The 18,808-nt window shown below is 47.1% G+C and overlaps 1 protein-coding gene across 1 annotated transcript; it reads right to left on the bottom strand.

Annotated features, from left to right (window-relative positions):
• Positions 1-403: 403 nt before the first annotated feature.
• Positions 404-14,144, bottom strand: HSP90AB1 (heat shock protein 90 alpha family class B member 1). Its single transcript, XM_063918816.1, has 12 exons — positions 14,038-14,144; positions 12,025-12,171; positions 11,742-11,948; positions 5,373-5,532; positions 4,801-4,934; positions 3,688-4,002; positions 3,441-3,606; positions 2,975-3,165; positions 2,405-2,552; positions 2,048-2,316; positions 1,607-1,940; positions 404-1,155 (listed from the first exon to the last, which is right to left on the bottom strand). The coding sequence occupies exons 2-12, from the start codon at positions 12,169-12,171 to the stop codon at positions 1,046-1,048; spliced, it is 2,181 nt and encodes a 726-aa protein (XP_063774886.1). The 5' UTR covers positions 14,038-14,144; the 3' UTR covers positions 404-1,045.
• Positions 14,145-18,808: the final 4,664 nt, after the last annotated feature.

The following is an 18,808-nucleotide window of genomic DNA, read 5'->3' as shown; positions in this document are numbered from 1 at the left end:
TTTCTTCTGATTTAAGCTAAGAAATGGGCCCCCATTGATTGCCTGCTTACTGCATGGCACCAACTTACAAACTGCTTCTGTGCACGGAGGTGGGGTTATAGAGGAGGCGGCGCTGTACATCTTGGGAACAGTCAAAGCTTTGAGCCTGTTGGTGCCTCGGATCAAGATCATACTCTTGACCCTGATGTGAAACCTTGGAGCCCGCAGCAGAACACAAATTGTTGATCTATACCCCCACAGTATTCTTATGTCCTTATTGCACATACCCCATTGTGGTGTATGGAACTGGCAGGTTGAAGAATGCTTCTAGACTAAGGGACAAGCTGCAGAGATCATGGGTGACAAGATAACCTTAAATCACACAGGTAGGTGTAGTATGCCCCAAATAACATTTGCAGAGCAATCACTGTAAAAACTTTTATTCTGCATAACATTTTCAGGTTTACAACAAAAAAAATAATTGTGGACAAACACAATAACTGAGGAGACTGCAAGGGGTTTGTGAGCATTCAAGACTTCCTGAGGGCACTGCAGGGGCAAGGGACCAGTCCAAACTCTGGGATACACTCACCAGGGTATGGGAACCAAGCCAGAAGGAAGGGATTGGGCCATAGTTAAACGTGCACTGTACTGTCCATGTTCGAGAACCTTACAATGCCCGATAGGGAATAATGTTCCAGCAGCTTATGAAATAGACCCAACTGCCATCTAGAGGCCAGATCAGGTATTAAGGGTACAGATTTTTACTACAGTAATATGGAGCACCCACTCTAGGTTACAAGATATCTGATGTAAAGTCCTATACGGTGAGCTGGGAGCATCTAACAAGACAAGCGAACGATAAATTACAGCCCCCACAAAATGGGTGTACCACAGTGCAAATTAACTAGAGGCAATATTCTCAGCAGCCATGTCTTGAAGCCTTCCCTCCTTGCCCCATTACTTTTGGGAAGGGAGAGAGAGAGAGTCTCCCAATAATAAGTATAATTTACAGTCCAGAGTCTGAGCAGAAAGCTCACTGGAAACCAGCTGCTGCAACCGGAGATTAATCCACCTCTTCCATGTGGGACGCATCCTCATCGCCCTCCAGAGGGGGAATCTCATCATGGACAGATGGAGATGCTTCTTCCACTGTAGCCTCATCTTCATCAATACCTGCAAGACCAGACAGTGAGTGAGCTTTTCAGTGTACAGGACAGTGGCTAGAAGTGTCCAACCCAACTAGGAGCCAGAGTACTCATTACATGGTCATTGCAGCAATAGATAACTCGCCGACACTATGAAAACTCCAGGACAAAAAGGTACCATAATTATAAATGTTGAACATATTGCAACTTCATAACAATGTACCAAAAAAAAAAAAAAAAAAAAAAGGGAAGTTCTGTTTTAGCATGTGGAGTATTCTCAAGTGAAGACAGATTCATATTAAAGCCAATACAATTTCAAAATGTTAGTGGCATCAGATTCAAAACCATGAATGAGATTTTATAACTTCTAATACACCTCTGAATCCCCCAAGAGGAAGTAATATCCCATTTGCACACGTCAAGACCGATTAAGCCTGAACTAGCACTTCAATGTAATACTGAGAATGCAGGTAACTTACCCAGACCAAGCTTGATCATTCTGTAGATCCTGTTGGAGTGCGTCTGGGGGTCATCCAGGGAAAAGCCAGAAGACAGGAGCGCGGTCTCAAACAGAAGGACCACAAGGTCTTTTACAGCCTTGTCATTCTTGTCAGATTCAGCCTTCTGTCGTAGAGTCTCCACAATTGGATGCTCAGGGTTGATTTCAAGATGCTTCTTGGCCATCATGTAGCCCATTGTGGAGTTGTCCCTCAGAGCCTGTGCCTTCATTATACGCTCCATGTTGGCTGTCCACCCATAGGTGCTAGTGACAATACAGCAGGGAGAGGACACCAGGCGGTTTGATACAGTCACCTGCCAGAGACAACACTGGATTTAATACTGAAGCACAAAATAATGTTCAATACATTCATGGACAGCCTACCCTTCAATCATCCCTGTACTTTTGGACATGGCCTCACCTTTTCCACCTTCTTGTCCAAGATCTCCTTCATCAGTTTGCAGAGGCTCTCAAACTTGGATTTGTTCTCCTCCATCTTTTTCTTCTCATCGTCATCCTCAGGAAGCTCCAGCCCCTCCTTGGTGACAGACACCAGAGTCTTGCCATCAAACTCCTTCAGCTGCTGTACACAGTACTCATCGATGGGCTCTGTCATGTAGACCACCTCAAAGCCACGCTTCCGCACACGCTCCACAAAGGCAGAATTGGCCACTTGTTCCTTGCTCTCACCTGTAGAATTTCAACAAGCAATCAGACCACCCCATAAAGCAAATCCTGTGACCCTCATCCCATGTATGCAGAGGCATCACCCGCTCACCAGTAATGTAGTAGATGCTTTTCTGATTCTCCTTCATACGAGACACGTATTCTGTGAGAGAAGACATTTCATCGCCAGTCTGAGATGTGTGGTACCTCAAGAGCTCGGACAGCCTCTTTCTGTTGGTGGAGTCCTCATGGATTCCAAGCTGGAAAGGGAGAACAGACACAAGTCCTCAGTTCCCACATAGCAGCAGCCTCTATAAACAGTGCTGCATTCACCTTGTACATATGGACTTGCATTGTAGAACTCCACCACAGGCCAAACCTCAATTAATGGTCTAGTATTGACCAATTATGTTACACATTGCAGTCCCTCTCCCTAGTCACCTGAAGCTTAACAGTGGCACTGGCATTTCCAGGGTGACCCATGCCTAAAGTGGAGCCTATATGACATTGTATCCTACCAAATGATTAGAATTTGGATTTAAAACCAACTGAAGTTGTATTAGAGACTGTAGAACATACCCCTCATGTTCAGCGCATTTAGTAAATGCTACAAGATGCTGATTGAAAGATACAGCCCCCTCATTACAACGGTGTAGATCCACATCATTAAATATGCCCTCACCTTTAAGTTCTTTGAGAAAGCTTCATAGAATTTCTTGTAGTTCTCCTTATCCTCTGACAGTTCGGTGAAGAGCTCCAGACACTTCTTCACTATGTTTTTACGGATAACCTTCAGGATCTTGCTTTGTTGCAGCATTTCTCTGGAGATATTCAGAGGAAGGTCCTCGGAATCCACCACACCACGGATGAAGTCTGACAAGAGGAAGAGAGATTTGCACATGTAGCCGTATTGTATTACATGTGTAACAGCGCAACTCAGCCACAACCAGTCAATGTTTCAAATCAGGATTATACTTCACTCAATAGAGAACATTAGCAGTTTGTAATGCATACAGGAGCTCATGACAGATTTTCCATGTAAATATATTAGAGGCTGGTGATGACCAACCAATTCTATTTATGCATTTGGAGGAAACACTAGCTCCAAATTTAAGGAACAATTAGACAAATGAATGGAAGATACTTACTGAGGTATTCTGGAATGAGCTCATCACAGCTGTCCATGATAAACACCCTGCGCACATACAGCTTAATGTTGTTCTTTTTCTTTTTGTTCTCAAACAGGTCAAAAGGAGCCCGACGAGGAATGAAGAGCAAGGCCCGGAACTCCAGCTGACCTTCTACGGAAAAGTGCTGAGAAAAACAGAACACAAAAGCTTCAGAGAAGAACCATGACAGACTCTTAAACTGTCATGCCACTGCAAGTTATCTTACCTTGACAGCAAGATGGTCCTCCCAGTCATTGGTCAAGCTCTTGTAGAACTCTCCATACTCATCCTGGCTAATATCATCGGGGTTACGAGTCCAGATGGGTTTGGTCTTGTTTAGCTCCTCCTGGTCAATGTACTTCTCCTTAATCTTCTTTGTCTTTTTCTTTTTGTCTTTGTCTTTCCCCTCTTCTTCCTCATCAGAACCCACATCCTCTATCTTGGGCTTTTCTTCTTCGCCTTCTTCATCTTTCTTCTCTTCCTCCTTCTCTTCTTCCTCTGCCTCATCGTCACTGATCTCCTTCTCTCGTTCCTTTTCCAGCTGCATCATAAATGAATAGAGCTTAAAATCTACCATTTCCATGTTATCCATACAACTCTAAGGGCAGTATTCAAATGATATATCAGGACCAATCTCCTTTCTACAGTGATCGCTGTTATGGCGCATACTGCACCCTTAGTAATCAGGTTTAGCTGCGTAAAGGGTTGGATGCCCTCGCTACCCCTGGGGTAGCAAGCTGAAATTATTATAGCACACGCAGAAACAGAACAGCTGTGGAAGGGAGTGAAAAGAATCTAACACCACCCTAAATGTATACCTGAAGAGACATGCACCAACCTCCACTAAGGAGAAAGGGCAGATGGTAGCCCAATGGCATGCAGGCGACAGCATTTTACCAAACTTTTGCAGTAACTTAAGCAAAGTTTTAAATTGATGGAAAGTTAGGAAGGGCCATTTAAGGACAATTTTTCACGGGAAGTTACATTTAATAAGGGATTTGGAATAAAATGAGTCTACTCTAAAACTCCATTCACCAGACAAGTCCTGAGCCATGGTATCTACACCACAGGACCCCCAAACAGTTTATATTTTCCAGAGTCTCCTCACAGAATCACAAGTGAAAATGCACTCTGATGTTGTAAAGTGTCAGTGAGTAACGAATACACTGCACCTGCCGGGTGACCTGCAAATGTAGAGACCAGAGGACAGCAAGATCCACTGACTGGGTTACCATTCCATTTTTCAGGAGTGACAGTGGGAATGAAAAGTTGTTGGCTTCAAGTCCTAACCACCACTCAGACTAAAGGCAGCCTGTTATAACCTGTGGAAAGTACTCACATAGAGGGTAATTGGGTATCCGATGAACTGGGAGTGTTTCTTCACAACTTCCTTTACTCTCTTCTCCTCCAGGTATTCTGCCTGATCTTCTTTCATGTGCAGAATGACCCGGGTGCCACGGCCAATAGGTTCACCTGGGACAGTTAAAAGAATTTCAGAGGTATAATCTAGACACGTGAAAACTAACCATATACAGAATCACACTGTACTTAAAGTATACAAAAAGTTTGCCAGGTACCCATATTAAGACCAAAATCCACTTTGCATTCCATAACCCATTAATTTGTGGGTCTCAATATACATTAAACACTTGAAACTGGGGCCCTAGTATAAACTGCTCAGGATTAGCCATTACACCAGTAGTTCTCCAACTTGAAGAAAATGTAAGTATATCCAAACCTCAACACAAAATTGTTAAATCAAAATTGACTGAGGTACTGATCAATTCACCACTGAGGTGCTTTGAGGACAGTGTTTGAGAACCTACATCACATTAATTTTATCAAGCACATAACGCTGCCCATGAGGTTTTAGTTTCCAATCCCTACAAGTGCACATACCCATCTACTCACCATGGTCTATCTTTACTGTGAAGGAACCCCCAGCTGAAGACTCCCATGCGTACTGCTCATCATCATTGTGTTTGGTGATCACCACAACCCTCTCTGCCACCAGGTAAGCAGAGTAGAAACCAACACCAAACTGGCCAATCATGGAGATATCTGCTCCAGCCTGCAGGGAAGAAACAGGAGTTGCATGAAGAGGTTGGCAGGTGTCAAATACACTATAACCCACACTATTTGACAAGATCAACATTCTGTATGAAAGTAGATAAGTACTTAAATACTTATCTCCAGTATCTGTAAACATACTGTATGGTGCCGAAAATAAGAATTTACTCACCGGTAATTCTATTTCTCGTAGTCCGTAGTGGATGCTGGGAACTCCGTAAGGACCATGGGGAATAGCGGGCTCCGAAGGAGGCTGGGCACTCTAGAAAGATCTTAGACTACCTGGTGTGCACTGGCTCCTCCCACTATGACCCTCCTCCAAGCCTCAGTTAGGTACTGTGCCCGGACAAGCGTACACAATAAGGAAGGATTTTGAATCCCGGGTAAGACTCATACCAGCCACACCAAACAACTCGTGATATGAAACACAGTTAACAGTATGAAACAATAGAGCCTCTCAACAGATGGCTCAACAATAACCCGATTTAGTTAACAATAACTATGTACAAGTATTGCAGATAAACCGCACTTGGGATGGGCGCCCAGCATCCACTACGGACTACGAGAAATAGAATTACCGGTGAGTAAATTCTTATTTTCTCTAACGTCCTAGTGGATGCTGGGAACTCCGTAAGGACCATGGGGATTATACCAAAGCTCCCAAACGGGCGGGAGAGTGCGGATGACTCTGCAGCACTGAATGAGAGAACTCCAGGTCCTCCTCAGCCAGGGTATCAAATTTGTAGAATTTTGCAAACGTGTTTGCCCCAGACCAAGTAGCTGCTCGGCAAAGTTGTAAAGCCGAGACCCCTCGGGCAGCCACCCAAGATGAGCCCACCTTCCTTGTGGAATGGGCATTGACAGATTTTGGCTGTGGCAGGCCTGCCACAGTATGTGCAAGCTGAATTGTACTACAAATCCAACGAGCAATAGTCTGCTTAGAAGCAGGGGCACCCAGCTTGTTAGGTGCATATAGGATAAACAGCGAGTCAGATTTTCTGACTCTAGCCGTTCTGGAAACACATATTTTCAGTGCCCTGACAACGTCTAGCAACTTGGAGTCCTCCAAGTCCCTAGTAGCCTAGGCACCCCAATAGGCTGGTTCAGGTGAAACGCTGACACCACCTTTGGGAGAAACTGGGGACGAGTCCTCAATTCTGCCCTATCCATATGGATAATCAAATAAGGGCTTTTACAAGACAAAGCCGCCAACTTTGATACTCGCCTGGCAGAAGCCAAGGCCAATAACATAACCACCTTCCACGTGAGATATTTCAGATCCACGGTTTTTAGTGGTTCAAACCAATGTGATTTTAAGAAACTCAACACCACGTTGAGATCAAGGTGCCACAGGAGGCACAAACGGGGGCTGACTCTGCAGCACTCCTTTTATAAAGAAAAATCGACAGAGCCGAGATCTGTACCTTAATGGAACCCAATTTAAGGCCCATAGTCACTCCTGCTTGCAGGAAATGCAGAAATCGACCTAGTTGAAATTCCTCTGTTGGGGCCCTTTCGGCCTCACACCATGCAACATATTTTCGCCATATGCGGTGATAATGAGTTGCTGTAACCTCTTTCCTGGCTTTAGTAAGCGTAGGAATGACTTCCTCCGGAATGCCCTTTTCCTTCAGGATCCGGCGTTACACCGCCATGCCGACAAACGCAGCCGCGGTAAGTCTTGGAACAGACAGGGCCCCTGCTGCCGCAGGTCCTGTCTGAGTGGCAGAGGCCATGGGTCCTCTGATATAAATTCTTTAAGTTCTGGGTACCAAGCTCTTCTTGGCCATCCACGAGTATCGTTCTTACTCCTCGCCTTCGTATTATTCTCAGTACCTTTGGTATGAGAGGCAGAGGGGAGAACACATAAACCGACTGGTACACCCACGGTGTTACCAGAGCGTCCATAGCTATCGCCTGAGGGTCCCTTGACCCGGTGCAATATCTTTTATAGCTTTTTGTTGAGGCGGGACGCCATCATGTCCACCTGTGGCCTTTCCCAATGGTGTACAATCCTATTGGAAGACTTCTGGAGGAAGTCCCCATTCTCCCGGGTGGAGGTTGTGTCTGTTGAGATCTGCTTCCCAGTTGTCCACTCCGGGAATGAACACTGCTGACAGTGCTAACACATGATTTTCCGCCTATCGGAGAATCCTTGTGGCTTCTGCCATCGCCATCCTGCTTCTTGTGCCGCCCTGTTGGTTTACATGGGCGACTGCCGTGATGTCTGATTGGATCAGTACCGGCTGGTTTTGAAGCAGAGGCCTTGCCGGCCTCAGGGCATTGTAAATGGCCCTCAGGTCCAGAATATTTATGTGTAGGGAAATAACCTGACTTGACCAAAGTCCCTGGAAATTTCTTCCCTGTGTGACTGCCTCCCAGCCTCAAAGGCTGGAATCCATGGTCACTAGGACCTAGTCCTGTATGCCGAACCTGCGGCCCTCTTGAAGATGGGCACTCTGCAGCCACCACAGTAGAGATACCCTGGTCCTTGGAGACAGGGTTATCAGCCTATGCATCAGAAGATGCGATCCTGACCACTTGTCCAACAGGTCCCTCTGAAAAGTTCTTGTATGGAACCTGCCTAATGGGATTGCTTCGTAGGAAGCTACCATTTTTCCCAGGACTCGCGTGCAATGATGCACCGCTACCTATTTTGGCTTCAGGAGGTCTGACTAGAGATGACAACTCCTTGGCTTTCTCCTCCGGGAGAAACACTATTTCTGGTTTATGTCCAGAACCATCCCCAGGAACAGTAGACGTGTCATAGGAACCAGCTGTGACTTTGGACTGTTTAGAATCCAACCATGCTGTTGTAGCACTTTCCAAAATAGTGCTACCCCGACTACCAACTGCTCCTTGGACCTCGCCCTTATAACGAGATTGTCCAAGTACGGGATAATTACAACTCCCTTTTTTTGAAGGAGTATCAACATTTCGGCCATTACCTTGATAAAACACCCTCGGTGCCATGTACAGTCCAAACGGCAGTGTCTGGACTTGGTAATGGTAATCCTGTACCACAAATCTGAGGTACTCCTGGCGAGGATGGTAAATGGGGACATGCAGGTAAGCATCCTTGATGTCCCAGGATACCATGTAATCCCCCTCGTCCAGGCTTGGAATAACTGCCCTGAGCGATTCCATCTTGAACTTGAATTTGTGTTCAAGGATTTTAAATATAAAATGGGTCACACCGAACCATGCGGTTTCGGTACCCCAACCCGTGTGGAATAGTAACCCCGTCCTTGTTGAAGTAGGGGCACCTTGAGTATTACCTGCTGGGAATACCGCTTATTAATTGCCTCTAGCACAGCCTCCCTGCCTGAGGGAGTAGTCAGCAAGGCATATTTTAGGAAACGGCTGGGGGGAGACATCTCGAATTCCAGCTTGTACCCCTGAAATACTACTTGAAAGAAACAGGGATCCACCTGTGAGCGAGCCCACTAATTGCTGAAATTTTTGAGACGGCCCCCCACCGTACCTGGCTACACCTGTGGAGCACCCGCGTCATGGTGTGGCCTCACAGGAGGCGGGGGAAGAATCTGGATTCTGGGAACAGGCTGACTGGTGCAGCTTTTTTCCCTCTACCCTTGTCTCTGTACAGAAAGGAAGCGCCATTTGACCCGCTTGCTTTTCTGAAGCCGAAAGGACTGTAACTTTGTCTGTGAGGAAACCCGAGGTAAAATTATTTCTTCCCAGCAGTTGCTGTGGATACGAGGTCCCAGAGACCATCCCCAAATAATTCCTCACCCTTATTAGGCTCTCTATGCGCTTTTTAAGTCAGCATCACCTGTCCAGTGACAGGTCTCTAATACCCTCCTGACAGAATGGACATTACATTTATTTTGGATGCCAGCCGGCAAAATATCCCTCTCTGCATCCCCCATATATAAGACGACGTCTTTAATATGTTTTTATGTTTGCCAACTAGTATCCCTGTTTGACAGGGTCACCGACCACGCTGCAGCAGCACTATCTGCAGGTCTCAGTCTAGTACCTGAGTGTGTAAATACAAACTTCAGGATAGCCTCCTGTTTTTTATCAACAGGTACCTATTAAAGTGGCCGTATCCTAAGACGGCAGTGCCACCTTTTTTTTTTTTTTTTGACAAACGTGTGAGCGCCTTATCCACCCTAGGGGATATCTCCCAGCGTAACTTATCCACCTGGCGGGAAAGGGTACGCCATCAGTAACTTTTTATAAATTACCAGTTTCTTAACGGGGGAACCCACGCTTTCACACACTTCATTTATTCATCTGATGGGGGAACAAAACACTGCCAGTTTCTCCCCAAACCTAAAACCCATTTTAGAGGTGCTTGGGTTAAAGTCAGAAATGTATAACACATTTTTTATTGCCGGGATCACGTCACGGATGTTCCTAGTGGATTGTGTATATGTCTCCACCTTGTCGACACTGGAGTCAGACTCCGTGTCGACATCTGTGTCTGCCATCTGAGAGAGCGGGCGTTTGAGCCCCTGATGGCCTTTGAGACGCCTGGGCAGGCGCGGGCTGCGAAGCCGGCTGTCCCACAGCTGTTACGTCATCCACCCTTTTATGTAAGGAGTTGACACTGTCGGTTAATACCTTTCACCTATCCATCCACTCTGGTGTCGGCCCCACAGGGGGCGACATCACATATATCGGCCTCTGTTCTGTCACCATATAAGCCTCCTCATTCAACATGTCGACACAGCCGTACCGACACCGCAGACACAGGGAATGCTCTAAACGAGGACAGGACCCACAAAAGCCCTTTGGGGGGACAGAGTAAGAGTATGCCAGCACACACCAGAGCGCGATATAAAATATATATATATATATATACACATATACATATATACACACACACATATATATATATATATATATATATATATATATATATATATATATATATATATATATATATATATATATATATACATACACACACACACAGGGACTAACTGAGTTATGTCCCTAATAGCCGTTATATAATATACTGTATACAGTGCCAATTTTAATGCCCCCCCTCTCTTTTCCCTCTTACTGTACTGTAGAATTGCAGGGAAGAGCCAGGGAGCTTCCCTCCAGCCGAGCTGTGAGGGAAAAATGGCGCCAGTGTGCTGAGGAGATAGGCTCCGCCCCTTTTTCACGGCCTATTCTCCCGTTTTTTATGGAATTCTGGCAGGGGTATTTACCTCATATATAGCCCCTGGGGCCATATATTGAGGTATTTTAGCCAGCCAAGGTGTTTTTATTGCTGCCTCAGGGCGCCCCCCCCAGCGCCCTGCACCCTCAGTGACCGGAGTGTGAAGTGTGTGAGAGGAGCAATGGCGCACAGCTGCAGTGCTGTGCGCTACCTTGGTGAAGACAGAGTCTTCATGCCGCCGATTTTCCGGACCATCTTCTTGCTTCTGGCTCTGTAAGGGGGACGGCGGCGCGGCTCCGGGACCGATCAAGGCTGCGCCTGCGGTCGATCCCTCTGGAGCTAATGGTGTCCAGTAGCCTAAGAAGCCCAATCCGGCTGCAAGCAGGCGAGTTCGCTTCTTCTCCCCTTAGTCCCTCGCTGCAGTGAGCCTGTTGCCAGCAGGTCTCACTGAAAATAACAAATTCTAAGACTATAACTTTCTAAGAGCTCAGGAGAGCCCCTAGTGTGCATCCAACCTCGGCCAGGCACGAAATCTAACTGAGGCTTGGAGGAGGGTCATAGTGGGAGGAGCCAGTGCACACCAGGTAGTCTAAGATCTTTCTAGAGTGCCCAGCCTCCTTCGGAGCCCGCTATTCCCCATGGTCCTTACGGAGTTCCCAGCATCCACTAGGACGTTAGAGAAAAGCAAAACCCAAAAACACTTTTGCTGCTAGTCTCCCACATATTGGAAGGAGTTATACGCTGGTGTACATACATGCGGCAGCTGCTGGGGGCCCAGGCTGCAACTATTGCAAGATCACACGTCTAATGAGGATGAGCCTCAGCACAAAAGCACTAGGCTGATGCGCTGTGGCAGGGATTGCCGGAAGAGGGAGTTTCCATTTCCCCATTCCAGCAGCTGAGCTGTTAGCACTTTGCTTACTAAAGAAAGTAAGCAGGAACAGCTATAGCAGAATGATCAGTAATGCTACAATACATCTACCCCATAAAGCTTGTATGTCCCACACTGACAGCAAATAACTCTCCCAGAACACAAACCAAGTTAAAGTTACTCATTAGCCAGCAGCACTTACCTGCAGGGCCTCCATGAAAGCCTTTGTACCAGACTTGGCAATAGTACCAAGGTTGTTGATGAGGTCAGCCTTTGTCATGCCAATGCCAGTGTCCACCAAGGTCAGGGTACGCTCATGGCGGTTGGGGATGATGTCAATTTTAAGTTCCTTGCCACTGTCCAGCTTTGATGGGTCAGTGAGGCTCTCATATCGGATCTTGTCCAGGGCCTGAAAAAGGACACAACCGATTAGCTGTCTGTAACATCGGATACGTGAAACACCGGCAACCGACACCCTCACTCACATCTGAGGCATTGGAGATCAGCTCACGCAGGAAGATTTCCTTGTTGGAGTAAAAGGTGTTGATAATCAGAGACATAAGCTGAGCAATCTCAGCCTGGAAAGCAAAGGTCTCCACATCCTCCTCGCCATGATGAACTTCTTCAGGCATCTGGAAAAGTCAGGACAATGTTACACTGCCATACATGACAGCACAGATCGCACTATAACTATACAGGATGTTTCCATGTGCATTGTAAATTATATAGGGTATTATGGATCCAACAGCATCTACAAATCTATAACTTGGGTAGGGATGTGTATTATGCACAGCAGCACCACGGGGAAGTGTGCAAGTGGTACTATGTAAGCAGAGGACTCATAACAGTGCTTTGTTGGCTACAAGATATGGAATCCAGCAGGAATAAGAGTGAAAGTGATTGCATTTCCCCTGCAGTCCGCAGATGGCTGGAGATCCCATTATGTCATGTGACACAGCCCAGTCATTGTGTGGAGAACAGCTGCAGACAGGAGGTGGGTGCAGTGTCAGGAAGAGGAGGGCAGAGCATCAGGAAAAGGAGGACTATTACTCAGCACACACTGCAGACAATGGGAGTTTTATTTCCACACAGGGAAGCAGAAATTTATACTGAGGAACTTCTCAATATTTACCATCACCAGGTGTGTCTGCACTACAAGAGTCTTTAATCAACAGCAATATGTAATATTGTATTCTACTGAGACAGGTGTCTAGTACAGCATGTACATACAGCACCCAGGGGCAGATGTATTAACCGGGAGAAGGCTTAAGGAAGTGATAAACCAGTGATATGTGCAAGGTGATAAAGGCACCAGCCAATCAGCTCCACCATGTAAATTAACAGTTAGGATCTGATTGGCTGGTGCCTTTATCACCTTGCACATATCACTGGTTTATCACTTCCTTATGCCTTCTCCAGGTTAATACATCTGCCCCCCAGTGACCAGCGCTGTACAAAAAAAATACCCTGAACGCTACCTGCTCTGCCCTCCACATCACTCTTCCTCCTTCCAGCACCCTGGAACTCCACTGCCACCGCCCTCCATATTAAATAACCTAAATTCCCCTTTAGTTATCCACTACCCTGAACTCAACCTGCCTCCATCTCTTACTGTTCTCCATCAGTCCACCAAATATAGTACAAACTTTCATTACCTGCAACAGCATCCCCCAGACACCACATGCGCTGCTCCACACTTCATGCCCCTCTAACCTCCCCAGAGTCCCACACCATTTACAGCAGCACAGATCCCTCTGACTATTTGCAACATAGTACTCCAACCTACTCTGCCCCCACCTCATACAGCAGCACAGACCACTGTCCCCACAGTGCTCCAGCCTACTCTACCCCCACCCAACCTTATTACACAGTAGCACAGACCCCCCCCCCTGACTGTCCACAGTGCCCCAGCCTACTCTACCCCCACCCCACACAGTAGCAGACCCCTCCGACCGCCCCCCCCACATCAAAGGAGCACTTCAGCCTACTCTGCCCCCCACCTCATACAGACCATACACCCTGTGCCGCAGACGATTATACCACCTACCTTATACAACAGCACAGACCCCACTGATTACCCCTCCCAATAACAGCCTAGGCTGCCCCCTACCTCACACAGCCCTTACACCCACGCAGCACCCCAGGAATAGCGCACCCGAGCCTGCTCCATCTACCCCACCCCTAGATCAGCCGCGTACCCCACCCCTAGATCAGCCGCGTTCCCCCCCCCCCCCTCTCCCAAGCGGCTGGGTATGCCGGTACCGGGGCGCTCTGTAACTGCAGTGACGTCACTCCCAGAATGTGCCGCACACCACGTGCCCCCCACCGGCCCTGCGTGTCTAGAATGTTCCAGGGGGCGGAGCCACGCGTGACTGAGACCACGATTACCCCATACACTCTGAGTAATAACCCAGAGCACCCAGAAACCCGCCCTACTGCCCCGTGCCGGGGTCCACCAATCCACAGTAGCCCCCGCTGCGTGTAGCCGGGCCCGGTACCTTGTGACTGGATCCTGCAACTCGCTGACTCTCCGGCGGCTGAAAGAAGAGGAGAGGTGCTCTTAGCCGGCGCCTTATATACAGCGGGGCGGAGCGTGCAGCGAGATCCCTCCGCCGAGTCGACCATTCACACACTGCACAGCTACATTACCTCCCGCCTGCGTCCCGCCATACATGTGTGTGTCATCATAGCCTCATAGTCATATATACATGTAATGTGTGTACTACCCACGCAGCACACTGCTCTGTGCCTGATAGCTCATACATACAGTGTGTATGTATATATATATATATATACACACACACACACACTGCCATCACCTGTGGTGAAACACCTTTCTTATCAATTAACTAGCTCACCACAGGTGATGGCAATCATACATTACCAGGAAAGTCCAGGTACAGAGCATTTTCTCCCTCATGGAGAGGGTCAGGTAGGCAAGTATGCTGTACACCCAGATTGCACTGTTCCTCCTACATCTACTGTACACCCAGACTGCACTGTACCTCATATATATACCCTACACACAGACTGCCTTGTACCTCATATATATACTGTACAACCACAACCAGGCTGCTCTGTACCTCATATATCTCCTACTGTAGCACACACACACCCTGCTCTGTGCCTAATATGGATATTGTACACCCTGAGTGCACTGTAGCTCATATATATATATATATATATATATATATATATATATATATATATATATAGCCTACTGTACACCCGGACTACACTGACTAATATAGATACTGTACACCCAGATTGCACTGTGCCTCCTACGTCTACTGTACACCCAAATTTAATTGCACTGTACCTCATATTTCTACTATACACCCAAACTGCACTGTGCATTATATATCTACTGTACACCCAAACTCTACTGTGCCTCATATATACTGTGTACGACTCAGGCTGCACTATGCATCTTTATCTACTGTAGTGTACACCCAGACTCCACTGTGCCTCATATATAGTGTGTACACCCAGATTGCACTCTACCTCATATATACAGTGTACACCCAGACTACACTGTGCCTCATATATACTGTGTACGACTCAGACTGCACTGTGCATCTTTATCTACTGTACACCCAGATTCCACTGTGCCTCATATATAGTGTGTACACCTAGACTGCACTCTACCTCATATATACAGTGTACACCCAAACTCCACTGTGCCTCATATATACTGTGTATGACTGACTGCACTCTACCTCATATATACAGTGTGCACCCAGACTGCACTGTGCCTCATATATATTGTGTATACTCAGACTGCACTGTGCATCTAATATCTGCTGTACACCCTGACTGCACTGTGCCTCGTATATAGTGTGTACACCCAGACTGCACTCTACCTCATATATAGGCCCTCATTCCGAGTTGTTCGCTCGCTAGCTGCTTTTAGCAGCATTGCACACACTAGGCCGCCGCCCTCTGGGAGTGTATTTTAGCATAGCTGAATTGCGATCGAAAGATTAGCAGAATTGCGAATAGAAATTTCTTAGCAGTTTCTGAGTAGCTCGAGACTTACTCTGCCACTGCGATCAGTTCAGTCAGTTTTGTTGCTGGTTTGACGTCACAAACACACCCAGCGTTCGCCCAGACACTCCCCCATTTCTTCAGACACTCCTGCGTTTTTCCCAGAAACGCCAGCGTTTTTCCGCACACACCCATAAAACGGCTAGTTTCCGCCCAGAAACACCCACTTCCTGTCAATCACACTCCGATCACCAGAACAATGAAAAATCTTCGTTAGGCCGTGAATAAAATAACAAACTTTTGTGCTAATTTACCTGGCGCAGGCGCACTGCGAACATTGTGCATGCGCAGTTTGCGACTAATCGCTCAGTTGCGAAAAAATCTAACGAGCTAACAACTCGGAATCACCCCTATAGTGTGTACTCCCCAAACTCCACTGTGCCTCATATATACTGTGTACACCCAGACTGCACTCTACTTCATATATACAGTGTACACCCAGACTGCACTGTGCCTCATATATCATATATACTGTGTACACTCAGACTGCACTGTGCCTCATATATCTACTGTACACCCAGACTGCACTGTGCCTCATATATAATTTGTACAGTGACACCCAGACTGCACTCTACCTCGTATATACTGGACACCCAGACTGCGCTGTGACTCACATATGCTGGACACCCAGACTGCACTCTATTGTATACTGTGTACACCCAGACTGCACTCTGCTTTATATATAATACACTGGACATCCAGACTGCACTGTGTCTCATACAGGGCCCTATAGTAGGGATGGCCATCGACCATCGATGATACCTAATCATCAATGGTTTATGGCTGATGTCGAATGATTTTGCCATCGATGGGAGAGAACCAGATAGTTTCCCTCCATCGATGGCACAACATAAACGAATATTGAAAAAACTAAGTTTTTGCAAGGTGCTGTGACTCGGAGCATAGTTGCGCCCCCAACATCCACGAAGTCCCACCCCTGGCCTGTGAATGGCCTGCGGGTCATTCACAGAAATAACAGGGATGATCACCGATGGGTGAAACCATCAATGGTCTCCCATAGTATATGGCTATTAACAATATCTCCATCGATGGTTACAATCGATGGCTATGGTGATACAAACCATCAATGGCAGGTAACTATTCTGTGCATATCCATCAATGGTTTTACCATCGGTATTTATGCACATGCGCAGCTGCTGCCATTGATTTTGTGCGAGTGCAGCAGGGGGTTGGGTGGGTGAGGGACGCTGAGCTGTGAATGCAACTCAGCCTCTGAAAGAGGCGGGACATCCCATTCCTGGCTCTTACACACAATGGCCTAGATGCATCATCACTTGGAGAGTGATAAAATGGAGAAAGGAGCTGATTGGCTGGTGCTTTTTCTTCCTCCATTTTATCACTCTCCAAGCGATGATGCATCTGATTCTAGCCCAATGTAAGAGCCGGCGGCTGAGCAGGGCTGTTGGCTGATAGCCTAGAAGCCCTGTGCAGCCATGAAAACGACATGGGGACAACATTATCGGGCATGCAGTTACCATCGATAGTGTATAACCATCTGATTATACACCATCAATGGTAAAAGTATTCAACCTTGTTATAGACCATCGATTATTTTGAATAATCCATGGTCGATGGCTATCCCTAATCTCTCTGTACTTTATTTCTCTCCAAGGCTTGGTACATCTGCCCCTATAGACTGCACTGCACTGCAGTATATATATATATATATATATATATATATATATATATACACACACACACACACACTGTACTACCGGACCGCACTGTGCAGCGTCCAGGAAGTCTGTGCCCGATCATGTAGGCCCTGGACCCAGCGCTCCGGGCATTTTGTGGAGCAGTCTCCATGTCAATCACGCTGCGGCTAAGGGTGTGAGTGTGAGCGATCACGCATGACCTGTCCCGCACATGCGCAGTTCCCCCACCACTTGATTTGTACGTCTCACATTCCTAGGTGCATTCCTAGTTGTGTGCAGATGCACGTTGATGTTTTCCCCTGCTGAGACAGCTTCATTTATACCTTGTTTAATGGGACAGGCTTTGCACATTCAGGGCCTAATTCACTACGGATTGCAAATGCTAAGCTGCAACTGCAGTTCCTAGCAATGCAAATGCTCCGTGCATTTGCGATGTGATTGCATCTCAGATGAACATCGCAACCCGGCTTTCTCAGCTCTGCCGTCGCAATGCGGCTTTCGAAGCCAAGGTAATTGCTCTCGCAACGTAGTCGTTGGCCTTGCCACTCCCGCATAACCGTTTTCCCCAATGCCGCCCGCCCTGTCCCTCACCGCGAACGCCGTTGCCTGTCAGTCAGGCAGTGGCGTTTGAGTATCTGCGCTGCGATTGCAGGACCCATTCTGCACAAGTCAGAAAAAATATATCAACTGCACTTCTGCATAACACCCACACTGCAGGGCTGCGGACCCCTTACCCAGAACCCTCCTTATCTCTGGCTGGGATGTGTCAGTACAGAGATCTGCGAAAGTCTTGCATTATGTTAAATAAATTGCATCAGTTATTATAATTGTCACTCATGCTGATATACTAATGGGTTACAATAGAAACCAGAACACAATTCCCAACTCATCTGCTTATAGGGCTGATGTGACCCAGACTCTGTATTACACAGCTTCCTATTCATGCACTGTGCTAATCGCTGCAAGCCCCGCAGCATACATAGGGTTAACAGAAGAGACGTTTGAGGGACTATTTGGATAAGTGGAAGGAGACTTCAGCATGAATGTGATGCGACTTTCTTTCTAGTAGTTTCTCGAATGGTTCATCCCCTCTGTTTCCTGCCCCGCCTCTATTCCTGCCCCCTCAGCACCTGCCCCGCCTCTATTCCTGCCTACTCTATATCTAGCCCTCCCCTATTCCTGCCCCTCTACGTCTCTCACTGCTCTACTCCTGCCCTCTCTGCTGCACCTGTCCCTCCCTCCTCTAATTCCTGCCTAGTGCCTGCTCTAATAATTCACCTCTCCCTCCTCTGTCTCAGCATAGAGTCAGCACCGTGTGTTTATCCTTACATAATCTCTCTACGATGGCAGTGGTTGGCATTGTACATATAGGATGGCAGTGGTTGGCATTGTACATATAGGATAGCAGTGGTTGGCATTGTACGTATGGGATGGCAGTGGTTGGCATTGTACATATAGGATGGCACTGTATTTGGCATTGTACATATAGGTTGGCAGTGGTTGGCATTGTGGTTGGCTTTGTACATATAGGATGGCACTGTAGTTG

Source organism: Pseudophryne corroboree, chromosome 4 (assembly GCF_028390025.1).
Source record: "Pseudophryne corroboree isolate aPseCor3 chromosome 4, aPseCor3.hap2, whole genome shotgun sequence".
Classification (NCBI taxonomy): domain Eukaryota; kingdom Metazoa; phylum Chordata; class Amphibia; order Anura; family Myobatrachidae; genus Pseudophryne; species Pseudophryne corroboree.
Note: the sequence above shows the minus strand (reverse complement) of the source record. Positions and strands in the feature narration are given on the sequence as shown.